This window comes from Neomonachus schauinslandi, chromosome 1 (genome assembly GCF_002201575.2).
Source record: "Neomonachus schauinslandi chromosome 1, ASM220157v2, whole genome shotgun sequence".
Lineage (NCBI taxonomy): Eukaryota > Metazoa > Chordata > Mammalia > Carnivora > Phocidae > Neomonachus > Neomonachus schauinslandi.
Genome location: NC_058403.1, coordinates 191,057,294 through 191,075,011, shown reverse-complemented (window position 1 = coordinate 191,075,011; position 17,718 = coordinate 191,057,294). Strand labels below are relative to the sequence as shown.

Sequence of the window (17,718 nt, the reverse complement as noted above, 5' to 3'; positions counted from 1 at the left end):
TGGGAATCCATGTATGAACCACTCAGTGGAGTCTTATACAAAGTCACAGACGTCCATTCACATAACATTAGTGGGGTTTGTTTTGCAATTTGGGGGTACATGTAAGTATTTTTTATCTCTTTATCACACAGAACTATAATTGTACCAGATGATGGAAAAGCCCCTGCAGAGGGTCACTGCCTCTCGTGTAAAGAATGCTTGTGAACAGTTTGGGTGAAATTGTGCCAATAAATACAACAGTGGCAAAAAATAATAAGTGATTTTAGATATAATTAAACAAAATAAACACCATAAGTAGACATCTTGACTATTTTATCTATACCTCCTGTAAGTTTATATATTCAAACTTGAAAAATTTTTGTGAAATTTTTCTTTGAGAAACAGTAGATGGCTATATAATCAGGGTATTTATATTTGAGTTTATACAGTGACATTTCCTGAATCATAAATGATGGAAGAAAGTTCTCATCAGAACTAGAGAAAGGGCCCAGCCCTCAGCCTGAAGACAGGGAATGCCAACAAAGCTGCAGGAGGTGGCTTAGGTGGAAAAACTCAGGCTGCCTTTGCTTAGAATGTTCATCTCTGAACTTACACTGCTGCCTAATCCAACATAAAAAAAAAAACAAAAAAAACAAAAAAAACCTATTTGGGGATATGCCCCCATCTTACATTGTGATTATGTCTTTATGATTTTTTTCTGTCCATTAGACAGGGTGAGGGAGAAGCAAGAACCTGGTCCTAGAAACCCAAGGGTTTACTACAAAACCTCAAAAACTACAAAAATGGCTGTGGAATGAATGAATATATAAGCGAAACTTGGCTTTCATAAGCATTTAAAACATAGAGATATGTATGACCTTATTTTTATGTGGGATAAAATAAGCCTGAAGAATTAAAAACATTACAGGGGCGCCTGGGTGGCTCAGATGGTTAGTCTGCCTTTGGCTCAGGTCATGATCCCAGGGTCCCAGGGTCCTGGGATCGAGTCCCACATCGGGCTCCCTGCTCCGCGGGAAGCCTGCTTCTCCCTCTCCCACTCCCCCTGCTTGTGTTCCCTCTCTCGCTGTGTCTCTCTCTGCCAAATAAATAAACAAAATTTATTTATTTAAAAAAAAAGAATTAAAAACATTACAAAACCTGTTACAACTGAAAAGAGGGTCCTCCTATTGCCTGTAATATACCTCCCAGACTTCCAAGCCCCTAAAGATGCACTTCTAACCACTGCCCTGTCTCAAACATTGGACTCTCATGTACATGTGGCAATTCCTGTGAAGTGAAACTTTGTCCAGGTGACCAAGCCACAGTCTAGTATGGACTTAATCCCCCATTTAGAGTAAGGGGCAAAATAACCTTGAAAGAAGACTAAAAGGGTAAAGCCATCATTAAGCCAGGTTAAGAGAGGTGCAGTTCATTCAGAAATTATAGGCCCATTTATGATCAGACTCAGGCATCCAGGAGACATACATATATTTCAAGGTTATATTGTTTAACTGTTAACCCGTTCAAATTTGCGGTTTTCTAATTTCTCAAAAGAATCCTTTCACAGCCAAAAAAGTACAACCAAAATAAAAACAAGCCTGCTGGTAATGACACAGGGACACTCTGTGCTTCATTTTCAACCCATATAATTGATTTTGACAGCAGAGCAGGAACCTAAAGGACTATAGTCCACGGTGCCAAAGAACAGCTTTAGCAGGAAGAGGGCAAAACTGCGTCCAAAGGAGCATTGACAATGGATACCTAAAAAAAAAATGCAATTTTATATTTAAGCCTGGAATAATTTCCACAACTTCCTCCAAAACATTCTTCATCTAATTTGGATTTGGGGCATAGCATAATGTGAGTTTATAATCAGAAGTCAATGTAGATCCCAAAGTCAAGAAGTGATAGAAAGAAATAGTGATAGTTCTTCAAGATATTACTTCACCATTTTTCAAGTTTGCTTCACATCAACTTTTTTATTTATTTATTTTTTTTAAAGATTTTATTTATTTATTTGAGAGAGAGAGTGAGAGAGAGAGAGAGCACAAGAGGGGGGAGCGGGAGAGGGAGAAGCAGGCTCCCTGCCGAGCAGGGAGCCCGATGCGGGACTCGATCCCGGGACTCCAGGATCATGACCTGAACTGAAGGCAGTCGCTTAACCAACTGAGCCACCCAGGCACCCTACATCAACTTTTTTAATGAGGTACAATTTTTAAAAGGTGTATCAGAAGTAGAATTTTCTTGGCCAATCATTCTAATAAAACTGCTTTTTATCAAGCGACCGGCTCAAAGCCATGCAAGAGGCCCAGGTGAATTCTTATTCAGCAAAGATAATTTTATGCTTAATAAAGTGTCACTGCAGAGTTTTTTCAACCTCAGACTGTAATCAAAGAGCTGATTGCATATCTCAGTTATCAGCACTGTGAACTGTCTAGATCAGCATTTACTCAAGTTCCATAAAATACTAACTCTTTGCAATGTTAATAGATGTTCCAGGAAAAAAATCTTTTTCTTAAATGATTTGGAGAAATTTTGGATTAAAGAACATTAAACTTGAGTACAGAGCATCTCAGAGTCTTTACTACGCTAATATGCATGGTGGTTCTCCAAGTGAAGAATAGAGTACGTATTATTTTCCAAAAGCATTTGACAAATGGAACCCTTTCTTCTAATGGTATCTCATAGAACTTCACTTTGATAAACATGCTTTGGGAAATGCAAACCTAGACAGTATCAACCCGGTTTTTGTCAAATTAGTCTCTTTCCATTTTCCCACAGTTCATTATGACCCACATAGTTGAGGGGGGAAATAGCCTCTATGACATAGTGGCTAATTAAAATAATAGTCTACTTCACCAACAATTACATTTAAAAGCCACATAGCTCCTGCCCTTGAGAAAGAAGTCTGTAACCCAGGTGGCTCAATTCTGAGGAGTTCCTGCATTGTGTATCTTGTGTCCAGGCTGTCACTTTTCTAATCTTTATCTTTTAGTTAAAAAGTAGCAACTGCTGGATGTGTTATTATAACCAACTACTCTGAAGAAAGAAAACCTGTTTTAGTGCATACTACAAAAGTCTTCTCAAAATGGCAGGCGTGGCACTTCAGATAGAGAACAGAAAGAGTTTAGAATAAATGATACTTGAAGCCAAATAACATATTACAGGGCTGGTATTGAAGGAGACCAATGGATTCCAACTGAAGGATGTCTTTGCCACAGACACGGATGCTCCATTTGGGCAGCAACATCCCCAGTTGGCCATGAGTTGCCCTCTTGGATGGCACCTTTAATCATCACATGCAGGCACCCTTCAGTTAGTCTCAGGATGCCAGGATTTCAGAATTGAAAGGGGTCTTACCCTAGTACAAGCCTCTTGTTTTGTAGATGAGAAAACAGGCTCAAAGAAGGGGGGGAAAAAATCACGTGCCTAAGATCACATGGCTAATTAGTGCTTGAGCCTAGACTAGAACCCAGATCCCCAACTCCCCTGGTACTCTCATCCCTCACTCACTCAGATCCTTGTATCCCATGGCAGAACTGTGATTCAGATAGCCTTCTGGAAGCTTCTGCTCTGGCCTGCCAGAGCCAAGGCTCCAGCTATAGACACACCCTCATAGTTACCTTTTCCCAATGGTCTTCTATTCCAGAGCATGCAGCTGCCAAGGAACACATGATCTGGCTCACTTGCAGAAGCTGCTTCAAGTCAGATGCCAGGGAAGGACATCTTTACTGAGAAGAAAAGATCTTGAGATATTCAAGGGTAAAGAATCTTGTCTTGCCAACTGTTAAATTCCAGCATGTAGCACAGAACCTGGTACAGAGAAGTCCTCAAAAAATATCAGTGGGTCTACTTCAGAACTCAGGGCAGACCTCTGCATGTCTTGAAGAAGCATTTCAGTCTATTTCATTAGTTAAAAGAAACTTATCCACTATCCCATAAAATTCATGTGAAGCTTCTTTACCCAAGTTTATGCTACCTAATTTTTTCCATTTTTGGAGTAGCCTGACCATCATTTTCACTGTTGCCATAGTTATTGGGGCTAGTGAGCATATAAAGAAACAGCTTGCACAGGAGAGAGGCGTGCCCCACTCAAGACTGAGACCTGAGAAAGAATGCCAGTTCTTTCTCTTATTCACATCACCAAGTCTCAATCTTCTCAACTGTACAATGGTTCCAGAGATGATAGCTACCTCATTCGTTTCTTGGGAAGATTAAACAAGTCAATATGTATACAGAACAACTTGGCCAACTAGGATTGGTTTTTAACAGCTGCTTGTATTTTTCTTAAAATTTTATTTATTTGCCAGAGAGAGAGAGAGAGAAAGCGTACAAGTAGGCAGAGAGAGAGGGAGAAGCAGTCTCCGCGCTGAGCAGAGAGCCCGAGGTGAGGCTCTATCCCAGGACCCTGGGATCATGACCTGAGCCGGAGGCAGACACTTAACCGACTGAGTCACCCAGGCACTCCAACAGCAGCTTGTATTGAAAAGAAGTGTGAAGCTGGGTAGGCAAGAGTCCTGAGATCAGCAGCGTGTGTCTGTCATGGTCGTCAAAGAGGAGAGCTCCCCCTAACCCTCCCAGTAGATCCCCTGCATGTTAATTTCACTCTCAGTTTCTCAGGGAACTCAACCAAAGACATTATCCTTGGAATAGTTCATTGCTCAGTAAAAAGTAGCAGCTAGTATTTTAATTGTTGACATGTTTAAGCAATCTACATTTCTTTTCCATGATAAGAGACTTTCTGAGTTCCTTTTACAGGTGACATCCCTCTGCTGAATGAGGAAAGTGGCAAAGATAAAGTAACTTAAACTGATCTTTATTTAGCATCTAAAAAGTCCTAAGCTACGTAGCCTGTTCTCACAATTTTCTTCACCACCGATTTGCTACTTTTTTACTTGTTCTAATTTTAAAGACATAAAAGAGTCATAGAAGATGATAGAATACCCTGTTCATAAGCTTTGCATAAAGCTTAGTTTATTGTGAGGAGTCATTTCATGTCATCTTAAACAGCCAATCTAATATCCACTCCTGAAAAGCACAGGCCCAACCTTGGGGCTCACCAGTTCATGGCTCAAATCCTACTGAAGGTAGACATATCTTATGGAACCAGTGGGCTACACAAGGGGCATTGGACAAGGATGCAAAAGGCCTGGGATCTGGTCTCCCCTCTGCCAATAACTCCCTCTGGAATCCTGGGCAGTTCATATGCCTTTGCTGGACCCTACTTCCCTCATCAGCAAAGCAAGGGGCTTGTATTAAATAAAATCTTAGGTCTTTTCTAGTAAGAAAACTTACGATTGTTGGGGCGCCTGGGTGGCTCAGATGGTTAAGCATCTGCCTTCGGCTCAGGTCATGATCCCAGGGTCCTGGGATCGAGTCCCACATCGGGCTCCCTGCTCAGTGGGGAGTCTGCTTCTCCCTCTGCCCCTCTCTCTCTCTGTCTCTTATGAATAAAGGAATAAAATCTTTAAAAAAGAAAAAAAAAAGAAAAAAGAAAACTTACGATTGCTTAACGTTTCAGGGTTTTTCCAGGCAGCATAAATAAGATGTAGAGGGAAAGTGTAATACCAGAGAAGAAATTAAAAGTGTCATAAATTCAAATTACCAACTTCCCAAATGTGTATTACAGGAGAGACTATTAAATGACTAGGAACAGATTTTAGAGTTGTATTTTCCTTTTGCAAGATTTCCATCTAAATCATTGCCCATGTCATTGATTGTCATTTCCTTAATCCGGAGTGTTTGAATATACAGCTCAGCAATGCTCTGGACAAGTCATAAGTCAAAGTTAACATTTTTAAAAAATTAACCATGCCCAGGTCTCTGCCTTGCATAGAGACATGCTGAAATACCAACATCTATTAGAAAGAGGTTATTGATGTTGGGTGACTGACTCTTTTGATGTATGTTGAACATGACTGCCCTTTAGGGATTTCCAGGGCCCAGGTGTGTGAGTTTATCATATGAATTCTACCTTTGAAAAAAAATAATAAGGTATGCTATCAGAATTATTTTCTTCCTTCAATCCGCTTGCCTTCAAGGTGTGGGTTCCTCAGTCATACCGTCATTGTATCTACTTTGAAAATTATACCACACCGCTTTAGATTCAAGCAAAATGGAAAGACATACAGATGCTCTCAAGCACACACCCGAAAGGTCCCTTTCTCAGTGGCTTTTAAAGCACAACTTCTGGTTCAGAAACTTTTGCCTGGGGAAGCAATTTTTTCAGTTTCCAAAAGCTGAGCTTTAGTCTGTCCACAGGAAAAACTCTTATGCCCTGGTACCTCCTCAAAGCTTTGCCTTTAATGAGACCTCTGATGGCAGATGAGTCAATGAACAACTGTGTGAGGCTCAGTTTCCCCATCTATAAAAACAAAAAACAAAAAAACACACACACAAACTTGCCTTACTCAATCCTCAAGGTCAATGGGAGGATCCAGCCTAAAGATCATCCCATGAAAGCACTTTGAGAAGCACCCAGGGCTCTGGCTGAAATGTTGTTGTTGACTAACCTGATCATCTGCAGTGATTTTAAAAAAACATATTAAAATGATGTCTCCAGTTTATGGCCCAAGCCTCACCTTAAAGTAAGCCCAGAGGTCAGAGTTAAAGGTAAACAGAGGGGGAGCCTGGGTGGCTCAGTTGGTTAAGCGTCTGCCTTCGGCTCAGTTGGTTAAGCGTCTGCCTTCGGCTCAGTTGGTTAAGCGTCTGCCTTCGGCTCAGGTTGTGATCCCAGGGTCCTGGGATCAAAACCCACCTGGGGCTCTAGGCTCAGCAGGGAGCCTGCTTCTCCCTCTCCCTCTCCCTCTGCCTGCCGTTCCCCCTGCTTGTGCGCTCTCTCAAATAAATAAATAAAATCTTTAAAAAAAAGTGGTAAACAGAGGTAAGGCAGGTTCTACAAAGCAAGCCCCCACTCTTTCCCTAGAGCTAAGCCACACCTATGGACACTTCTAAATCTCACTTCTAAATCTTCTAAAGCACAGGAGGATGCATGCTTACGTTCCCTTATCAATTTATATTTCAGGGACCAAAAAGAGAAAATGGAATAATATCTAAAAAATAGTCTGATCCTCCTTAGGAACCTCCTTTGAAATGAATAAGAGATTACCATATTATTCCAGCAAGGTTCCTTTCTCCATCTCCCAACAAGCTTTGTCATTCCAGAGCATTCAGGACTCTGCTTCCATAATAACAATGATTTCATTTGACAAATATGTTGCATTTCATTCTGTAGGATCTTCAACCTTTGACAAACAAACATTCACTTTCCTGAGGACTACGAACCACTAATGGAGTGAAACCTGAAAACCCTTCAGAACAGAATAATGAACCCCACAATGTCTCCAGGGGGTAATTTAGTAGGTAGATTAGGTGACACTTGATTAAGGGTAAACCTCTCTTTTCCATAGAAATATATTGTGTTTGTATAGAGGGGCTGTATGAAGTGGAGGATTAGGTCACAAATCCTCAAGAAAAAGCAGAAGACGTTTCTCAGAAGAAACATGCGAGTTACTGCACATTTGGAAAAACAAGTAATACTTTATTGGGAGGAAAGAAGAAAAAGACCCACATACAACAGTTTTATTTACACAATTTCACTTAGCTTCTTGGAACATTTCTAACAAATGGTTAGTTCCCAAATACATTGCACAGGGTGCCTTGTCACCCCTGACAGTCTGTGAGTTACTACAAAGAGTAACGACTCAACTCAAGGCTACCAGAACTGATTGTCAAATAAGATTTTCTGAGACTGCCTATAGGGAGCTGCTACAACAAAAGTCGTCTTTGGCTCATGGGGGATTATAGTGTGAAAGAAAAACAAATGTCAACATAAATCCCCAAGGAAAGAAAGCACTTCTGTACTAAACCTCAATCCTACGCTCCAATGTTCTGTGTCCTCTGCAGACTTGCAAATACTTGAGTATTTCTTGTTGTCTGAAACCATGAACAGAGTCTGGAAATGTTGGATGTGGCTCAGTCCACATTTCAACAATGCAATAGAACTTATTCACAGTTTAATGGAACGTCCCAATCTCTACCCATCAACATAAATTGCAAGGCAAACAAAACACTTAGCAGTGTTAAAAAAATCAAATTAAATTTTAATGCAAATTTGAACAAATGTGGATTTTCCTTTTAAACCTGTGTTCAGATGACTTTTCCCATATTTCCATATGTTGAACAAGATGGCTGAAATGGAGCCTCCCTAAATCACTACACTGTGCCTACCAAACAGCCATGAAAAACCAGGAACTAAATAAACGTGTTTTGACAATGATGAATCTCTTAACTCTATTGGTCAGGTTTCTTCTAATGGCAGTACTTAGAAGTGTACCATAACACATGAACATAGATCACAGTTAGAGTAACAATTTTAAGCTTAGGGAATCGAAAGAGAAATGAACCTAACTCAATGACTTGGAGAGATGAACATACAGATATGAGGCTTAAAAATTGCTGCTTAGATCATATGTGTCCCTCCGCAAAGAAACAACTTACCAATGCTTGGGAACTTAATAATGAACTGTATGTTTTGCTGAAAGCAATGCATTTTTTTGAGGTTTATGTTGTTTGTTACACTTCCTTGGTTAGCTGACTCCAACTCTAATTGGAGAAGCAAAGTAAAGGAAGTCCCCTTGGAAAAAAGATATGGATATACAAACTTGCACAAATTGAAAAATAAAATTGTCTTTCTAGCTTTTCTTATTTTTTAGAACTCTACTAAAAGGACAAGAATAAATGGGAACATTCATTTGCTTTCTAACTGATCACACTCAGGTTTAACCACTGGCAGAGAAGAAACTTTACAGTTCCCTGGGAACCTATAATTTGGAAACGGAAGCACACAAGAACAGACTTTAGTTTTCAGGCAATAAATTGAAGAGAATTCTGCAGACATACAACAGAAAAAGAGCATAAAATATTGGCTTGTGCATTTCTTAGAATGTTAGTTCATTAACTCGATAACTGCACAGGGAAAAATGCAGCCAAAATCTACAAAGATGTCCAACGGGATTTCAAACTGGCATATTTACTCAGCAAGAAATAGCTAGAGCTTGGGGGTGGGGGGTGGGAAAGCATCACATTCTGGTAATGACGATTTAGTGTGAATCTCCAGAAAGACACCTGCTGAAAAATCTCCATGCAGTCTCTAATGGGACACACAGAAGCCCAAAGCCCCAAGGCCAGACATAAATATCATCCTCCATAATCTGTGTCCTGGGAAACAGTTCTACAGAATTATACAAAAAAAAATCACGATCTTTTACATTTACCTTTCACACACAATTCAACATAAACTTGAAAAATGTTTTAATTTTTCCTCCTTATTGCCCAATGTGTTGTTTAATGCTTTATTGGAAACTTTCATTTACTGGTGTGTGCTCTATATCTGTATTACTCATCAGTATAAAATAGTTGCAAAGGATTTGTTGGATGATACTCCCAATGGTCACTGTCTTCTATGGTTAAATGCTCATTATCAGTCTCTCTGGGGGAAAGCTCCAGTAACTGAACCCCACATAGATCAGGTACTGTGCTAGGCCTTTTCATAAAGCTCATCTTATTTAATTTATTTAATAAATAACTCACTTATTTAAAGTGAGTCAGAGAGGTTCCCTACCTTACTCAAAGTCCTGAACTAATAATAACAAGGGCCAATATTTGAAAACTGGACAGTTTAGCTCCATGGTTTTTGATCCTTCCCTTCTTGCTCTCCTTGCCAAATTCTCCAAAACATGATGTATGAAGTTAAATCAAGAACACTCTCTATTCCTATAGATTGTGGGCACTTCCCCTGAGGAATAATAATCCAAGGTATTTGAGGTATTTTCAGACAAAAAAAAGGACTCAGGACAAATGCACTAAACTGCCCTCTCTCTTGGATGGATCAAGCTGAGCTAGCCAGGGTGCTAGTCTCTTTACCTACATCACGTGAACCCAGTGGGACCACAGTAGAGGCTACAAGCCAACGGTCATTTCATCTGCACATGTGCTTCACTGGACCCAGAGTGTTTAAAAAAAATGCACCAAATCCATAAATTTCACATAAAAATTTATATTTCATGGCCATCAGAGGGTCCCTCAACCCTAGGCCCACCTTTATGGCAGCATTCAGTCAAAGCTTAGTGGTCTCAATTCCTTTTGATGAGCCATGGGCTCTTGAGTTCCTCACAGTCCCTACTAACCTCTATCATATCCGTGTACTAAGGTAACTGTAGCTGTAATTTTTCATTATGTTTATGTTATTGTTTTTTCTTATGAAGAGAAATATTTCCACAAATCTTGTCTCTTTTGACAGTTTGAATGATTGGTCTCAAGTCCTCACACTTCCTTGTATCTGCCCCTTTAAAATGGTCTCTTCATGGGTGGAGTGTACTTCCCTAATCTCTGCTTATTTGCTCAGCCATGTGCCTTGCTTTGGCCAGTGGGGTGAGGTGAAAATCACAGTGTCAGTTGAAGTCTAGGCCTTATGAGACCTTGTGAGTTTTTGCTTACTCTCTTATGCCTCTGCTAACTGTCATCAGAAGAGTTTTCCCTGTGGCACTGACCCCCTTCAGCCTGGGTCTCAGAATAAACATATGTAGAATGGAGCTACCCCAGCCACCCACAGACCTGCAGTGAGAAACAGGCATGTCCATTCAAGCCCACCCTGGAGAAGCTGAGCCACTTGGTCAATCTGAAAAATCTGTGACAGTAACTATTGATACTTTAAAGTCACTGAGTTTGGGGATGATTTGCTACACAGCATTATTATGGCAACTGCTAACTGATACATCTCTACCAAAAATTTAAATTAAGACAGGCTGAAAGAATGAGACATCATAATTTTTTCTTACATGCAAGCCTGTTTCTTATTTATGCTAATAGCCTAGACCCTGGAGGCATCTGAGTTTGCAATTCCTGCCATAAAACTATAAACCTAAGAACTAAAGAGGGTTGGGCTTGTGAAATGTTTCTTAGCATGACTATATATCCAGATTGGACTGAAATAGCCCAGTTTTTTCCTGTTGCTATTATGTCCTGGTTTGAATACATTCAACTTTGTCTCCAGTTTTCATAACTCGCTGAATCTCCTCAATCTCTCCTTTGGAACCTCATCCAACAGCTATTATTGTTGCAGAAAATACTCTACCTGAGATTTTTCTGGATATGACATCTATTTGGTTGATCAAAATCATTAAGTCAGCATGTCCAACCCTTACAAAAAACTACTATAGAGTAAACCAAATTTAGTAGGTGCCAATCCCACAACTACTAACCAATCAACCAACTGTCCAACCAACCAGTTGACAGACACTTATTAAAAGGCTGAAGAAGCTAACTCATAAACAGGAAATACTTAAAACAACAGTGATATTAAAAAATCAAATTCCCCGGGCGCCTGGGTGGCTCAGTTGGTTGGGCGACTGCCTTCGGCTCAGGTCATGATCCTGGAGTCCCAGGATCGAGTCCCGCATCGGGCTCCCTGCTCAGTGGAGAGCCTGCTTCTGCCTCTCTCTCTGCTTGCCTCTCTGCCTACTTGTGCTTTCTCTCTGTGTGTCAAATAAATAAATAAAATCTTTAAAAAAAAAAAAAAAAAAATCAAATTCCCCAAGAAAGGAAAGTTCTGTCCTCAGAAGGCAGTAATTACGGCATCTGAGTACATCTGCTTAACAATCCAAGAAAGTGGGAGTTTCACTCTCTATTAACCTTAACCAGAGACATTTTCATCAAAATTAATCGTGATTACTTTTTATTGCATTTCAAATGCTATCCTTTATTTGGGGTGGTCAGGAATGCAACTAAGCAATTCCAGACCATGCTATCTTTTATGAATAGGTCTATGAGGTAGTCATCAAGAGGCCCCTTATGAAAATATTGCTATGCAAAAGTTCATGAGTCAAAACAAGACATTAATTTCCATAACTAGATGTGTCCTTAGAAAAGAAATGACTATATATAGACATACAGACAGCAAGTCTGATGCTCAACGCATATCAGAGTAGAACTGTATAAATGCCCATGAATATCATAGACAACAATTTCACAAAATGTTCCTTTTACCTTTTCCTTGTTATCATAACAATTAATCATTAATACTTATTGTGAGCATAGCTTATGCCAAGTATAGTTCTAAATTCTTTATATGCATTGACTCTTTAATCCTCAGAGCAACTCTAGAGTAGATGTGATTATTATTACTCCCATTTTATAGATAGGAAACCGAAATGAGGAAGAGTAAGTCACCTGCCCAAGGACATTCAGCGAGTAAATTCTGGAGCTTGGAATGAATCCTGGGCATTCTAGCTCCAGAGTCAGTTAAAGAAAGATGGTTAAAACTTACCTCACTGAAAACTGACACAACAATCAATCGGTCTGTTACGTTTTGTGCCCTACCAAACCTTGCTCTATGCAGACTCTATATACCTGTGCTGACAGTTCTCTTGCCTAGAGTGCCTCCCCTACTAGCTGTGTCCCTCCCACATCAGCTCTAATCCCATTCACTCCATGAAGACTCTCTGCCACTCCACAGTTTTCTTGTCATCCTCTTTTAGAACTCTTTTCCTGAACTCTCACCATCTAAAGATGGTCAGATCTAAGTTTGAGTCCTGGCTCTGCCACTTACTAGCTAAGTAATTTTGGGCCTCCTTCTTCTCATATATCAAATGGGATAACAGCTTATCTACCCCATCTTATGGCTATAGTGGATCTCTATGGTTTTACTGTCCAGCATTCCTTCTAGTAACACACACCTTTCTTTCTTGTGTGAGGTCACCTGTTCCCACTGTCAGCCCATAGGATTTGGGTGTAGCTAACCTCTATCCCCAAGGCTCCAGGTGATCACATCCTGGCCTGGCCAATATATGCATTCTTTCAGGTTTGAATTTTTGCTAGAACCACTAAGAAAGAAACTTTCTCCTCTCCGAGTGGGCCTGCACTCTGCTGGTTGGTGATGGCTAGCATCACTGTGGACAGCTCTTCTAAGAATCAAAGCAACAAAGAGCAAAGCGCACCTATAAGTAGGATGGAGACAGATTCCTGATGCCAGTGTTGGAATATATGAGTGTAGTCAGGCCTGAAGTCCACCCTGGCCTTTTTAGTTAATTGATTCCCTTTTTTGCTTACTTCAGACTGAGTTGTATTCCTATCAGTTGCAACTAAGAGTCCCAACTAACCCAGCTCATATAAGAATTAAATAGGGCTGGGGCACCTGGGTGGCTCAGTTGGTTAAGTGTCTGCCTTTCTGCTCAGGTCATGATCCTGGGGTCCTGGGATCAAGCCCCACCTCAGTCTCCCTGCTCAGCAGGGAGTCTGCTTCTCTCTCTCCGTCCCTGCCCCCTGCCCATGCTCTCTCTCTCTCTCTCACTCACTCACTCTACTCTGTTTCTCAAATAAATAAATGAAATCTTTAAAAAAAAAAAAAAGGTGCGGTAAAGTATGTAGCACAGTACCCAGTATACTGAAAAATTCAATAAATGATAACTACTACTGTGATTATTCCTCTACATTAGTTTCTTGAAGGCTGACTCCAGTTTTACCAAATGTAAAATCACCAACCTTGAGGTGAGGAACAAATGAGAATATATGCCTGGCAAGGCAATAAAATGTTCTACAAGTTTTAGTTCTCATGATCTTAGTTGGTAGGCTCCAATCTAATACCTCATATGATTGGTGGGAAAACTAAGACCCAAATCCTGGGACATGAACACTGAGAAAGCTGTGGATTCAAATAAGCTACCAGTCCATGCTCAGGTGTTCCCAAGCCTGAACAAAGGACTTGGTGCTACTCTTGTGCTAACCAAATCAGCCATCCATGCAAAGGGCCTTGACTGAAACCATTAAGGCACCTCTAGGACACAGAGAAAAAATAAACTAATATTGACTAAGTAACCTCCATGTGCCATGCTCTGTGCAAGACATTTCCTTGTATTTCCTACTCTAGAATAATTATTTATTTCCCTTTTGGTCAATTAAAAAGATGAACTGTGAGTACATATTGAAACTATCTAACTTCTTCTATCTCCAAGGAGGAAACCTAATATATAACTGGAGAAAGACACTAATTAATAAGCAAAATTTAACATGAACTCTGGCCAAGTTGAACTTGAACTGTTCTGTTTAAAGGCACACTCGAATAAATAAAGGAACTTCAAAGCAAATGCCCTGTTATAGCTTGCACGTTTTATTGAGCACATGGGGAGAGCTCCTTTGCCAAAAATAGGGATGGTTAATGAGGAAAAATTGGTGTTTTCAGTCAGCCAGTTGGTTTCTGAGATACGGCTGTCCATTCAGAGATAACTATATTCCACAGAGAAGACATAATAATGATGTGTCTCAGAGCCTCAGAGTTTTGAACAAAACAAAACCAGTTTTGTAAACTGAGATCAACCTAATGCATCCTTTTTCAAATACCTTCTGTGATAATACGCATACATTTCCCTTCTACTAATGCCAAAAACACTGAAATATAATTCTAAAAGGAGGACATTTCTATGTTTTAAGCTTCTTGCCAACTATGTAAACACAACTCTTACCTTTTAAGGTGAGGTATAGAAACCAAGAGATTGTGCAGTATTAAAGTTTCCACGATAATCAGCTCTTCTTGGGCACAATTCTGAAAATTATGCTCCACAGTTGTGAAGACCTATTGGTTCTCTGGGAGTACACTGTTAGTGCTGGACTAAGAGCTAAGGCAAGTCCCCCATTTCTGTTCATATTTCTCCACAGCAATGGGTATATGTCAGAGACAGTCAATCTCCAATTATTTAGGTTTTAAGAGGAGAAGCCTGAGCTCACCTGCAAATGCTGTGAGTTGTCAGCCATGCTATCTTCTCGCCTGCGGACTTCTTCCAGTAATTGGGCATTTTTCTTCTTTTCCAACTGTTGATTGTGCTTGAGGTTGGCCACCTTCTTATTTTGATCCTTCATATGCCTGAGAAAAGTCAGCAGAGTGTGGTTAAATTCAACCACTGGAAGATAATATGTTATCATAACAAAAGTACTAAGGATAGAATATATTGATATGGATTCAGGAAAACTTGAAACTTCAGAATATTCCATTCATTCAACCATAAGTATGTATTAAGCACCACTTAATGCCAAGTGCCAGGATGGCACAGGGGCTGCCATGGTGAATGAGACATGTATAGTCTTCACCCAACTCATGGAGCTTGAAGTCCAGTGGGAGAGACGGACCAGTACCAAAGAGACACAACTTAGGTTTCCTAAAGGAGAGGAAATAAATCGCATGCTGTGACAAATGATGATGTGCATTGCATGTGTGGACAGGCATGGGGTAGGAAGATGACTTTAGGCACAGTAGCCAGGAAACCTCCCTAAGGAGGTGAGACAGTGGATAAGATTCCAAGGAGCCAGCCAAGAAATCACCAGTGGAGGTGCTCCCCAAGTGGAGGGAACAGTAAGTGCAATTCCCAAGGCAAGAAAAGACCAACTACTTCTAGGAACTGGAAGGCTGCAGTGAGGCTAGCTAAGGGCGAGGGGGAGAGAACCCACTCTTCCTGGGAACCTGGGACTGCAAAGGTAGGCAGTACTCAGGGAACACAGGGCCCCTGGTCTGTGACGGGGTATTCATTTTCTTCTAAGTAGTTGCTCTTCTAATTATTATTATTCTTTTGGATCATGTTCTTATTCTGAGATCATAATCCATTACTTTGATTTTAAAATAACAATTACAAGGCTCCAATCAAATACATTGTCATCACTTAGCTCAAACAGAATAACACTTTGGCTAATCATCATGTTAAGTAAAGACTGGTGCTTGGAATAAAAGTTCTTAATGAATCTACAGGATGTCAAAGTGCAAAATCATAAAATGATCGAGTAAAAGACTGACAAAGGATGGGTTAAAAGAGCGGGGGGAGGAGTTCTAAGCTTAATGTGGACTATTTCACCAGCAGCGTTTAGCAAAACATTCCACAGATTTAGGCAACCATGTCCGTGGCAGCTGGTATAAATCTAATCTCACACGTGAGGAGGCAGGAGGGCAGTACAGAGGGCCTGGGAGCACTGATTCCAAAAGAGGAGGGCCACAGAGCAGAATCTTTTGGGATCCTTCCGGTCTCTCCCCTGCCCCCCCTTCACCCTCAGGCATTGCTAAGTCAGCCTCTGTCACTGAGCCTTCACTCCTCCCAAAGCAAGCAAGAAAGAATCACTGCTCTTGTGGAAACGTGCACGAGATGAGAACTAGATGATACACAGCAAACATGTCGAATTAAAACAATTACTAATCAAATGGAAGCCACGCTCAAGAAGAAACTTTTATTTCTAGTCCTCATAAAATTATATACTTCCCTACTCCCTCTCACTCCAAGAAAATGAACTTCAAGAGAACTTATTAAGCTGAATGATCTTCTATCAGAAATCCTGCTGATGAAAATATTCTGAACACTTTGGTCCTTATGAAAACTCAACAGTACCGGCTGAAGCAGTGATTTAACTATTCCTGGTGACACTTATTAAGAGGATTGTGGTGACAGAGAACAGCCATCTACTTGGTCAACATTTGGATTGGATAATTTTTATCTGACATTTCCTTGTTTTTACCCAATACAGTAATGGTACGTACACATCTGAAACTACCAACTCAAGTCTACATGCTAATCTTCTTTTAGAAAATTATCTTTTGATTACTAAAAAGATGTTGAGAACAACCTCTTGCTTCCTAATTGAACAAGGATATAGTATTTCCAAAACTAATACTAACCTGGGGCAAGCACACTTCCCAGATCAGGAAATAAAGTCTATGCCCAGTAATAGGATATGATGGAGAGATCAGTGTTATTAGTGAGATTGTTTAAGTAGAGGACATTTTTATAAAAAAATACTTTTTATAATTTTGAAGCGCACTCTTAAATAGAACCAACTACTAAAACGTTTTCTCCCCAAGTACCACTGAAAAAGAAAATAGATTATTATTGCCAATATCATTTGCATAAAGAACTCCCACAAAGTTCTCAGGGCAGTCTGAACATACATAGATCTTACTTTCAGGAATACTGCAGTGTTTTTTTTTTTCAATCCAAAAATTAAAAAATAAACCTTCAAATCCATGCATCCCTTAAAGCTTCTCTGAATTACGAATGAGTGGCTAAGAATAATGGAAAACTGAAGTTTGGACATTGTGATGTAAGCCTATCTCCGTATTCTCCAACCTTTCCTTCAAATGCTGCCTGCTGTAGGACACTAGTGATTGGAAAAGAAAAGCTGGGTTTTGAATGGCACTGCTCAGGATTTGAGCAATTAGGTGGATGCAGAGCAAGGTGATGAAAACGATCATCTTGTCTTCGTACACATGAATGTCAACAGATACCCATTAAGCATACACACTCCCTTGCAGGAGTACTATGGTTTTCAAATATATTTCTAGCAGCAGAACTCTTTCTTCTAGTAAAAGCTTACTTGAAAACCAAAAAAGGAGAAGAAGGATTGCACTGGCAGACATAGGAAAAAGGTAAGGGGTGGGGGAGACAGGGGAGCAGAGCCTCACCTCTAGACAGTCACTCTCTCAGGTACCCCTCAGAGAAGCCCTAGGGCTACCTGAAGCACGGGCTAAAATAGCAATTTATGAGGTAGGAAGAGAGAGAGAGGCATGAAATTTTAAAATATGAGATTCCCTGATGAAAAGAAAGTCCCCCCCCCCCAGAAGCTCACTAGACACTTCTTGAAGGAATGACCATTGTGATTTTTGCTAGTAATAACTTCAGTATTTCCAAGAATAAAATCTGTAAGTGACCTATC

General features: G+C 40.2%; 1 protein-coding gene across 1 annotated transcript in view; it reads right to left on the bottom strand.

The window, feature by feature from the left end:
* ERC2 (ELKS/RAB6-interacting/CAST family member 2) overlaps nucleotides 1–17,718 on the bottom strand; it is a 917,787-nt gene that overhangs the window by 257,316 nt on the left and 642,753 nt on the right. Inside the window, exon 14 of the mRNA XM_044912797.1 lies at nucleotides 14,758–14,893. Coding sequence (XP_044768732.1) covers nucleotides 14,758–14,893 — 136 coding nt within the window. The remainder of the gene's footprint in view (nucleotides 1–14,757; nucleotides 14,894–17,718) is intronic.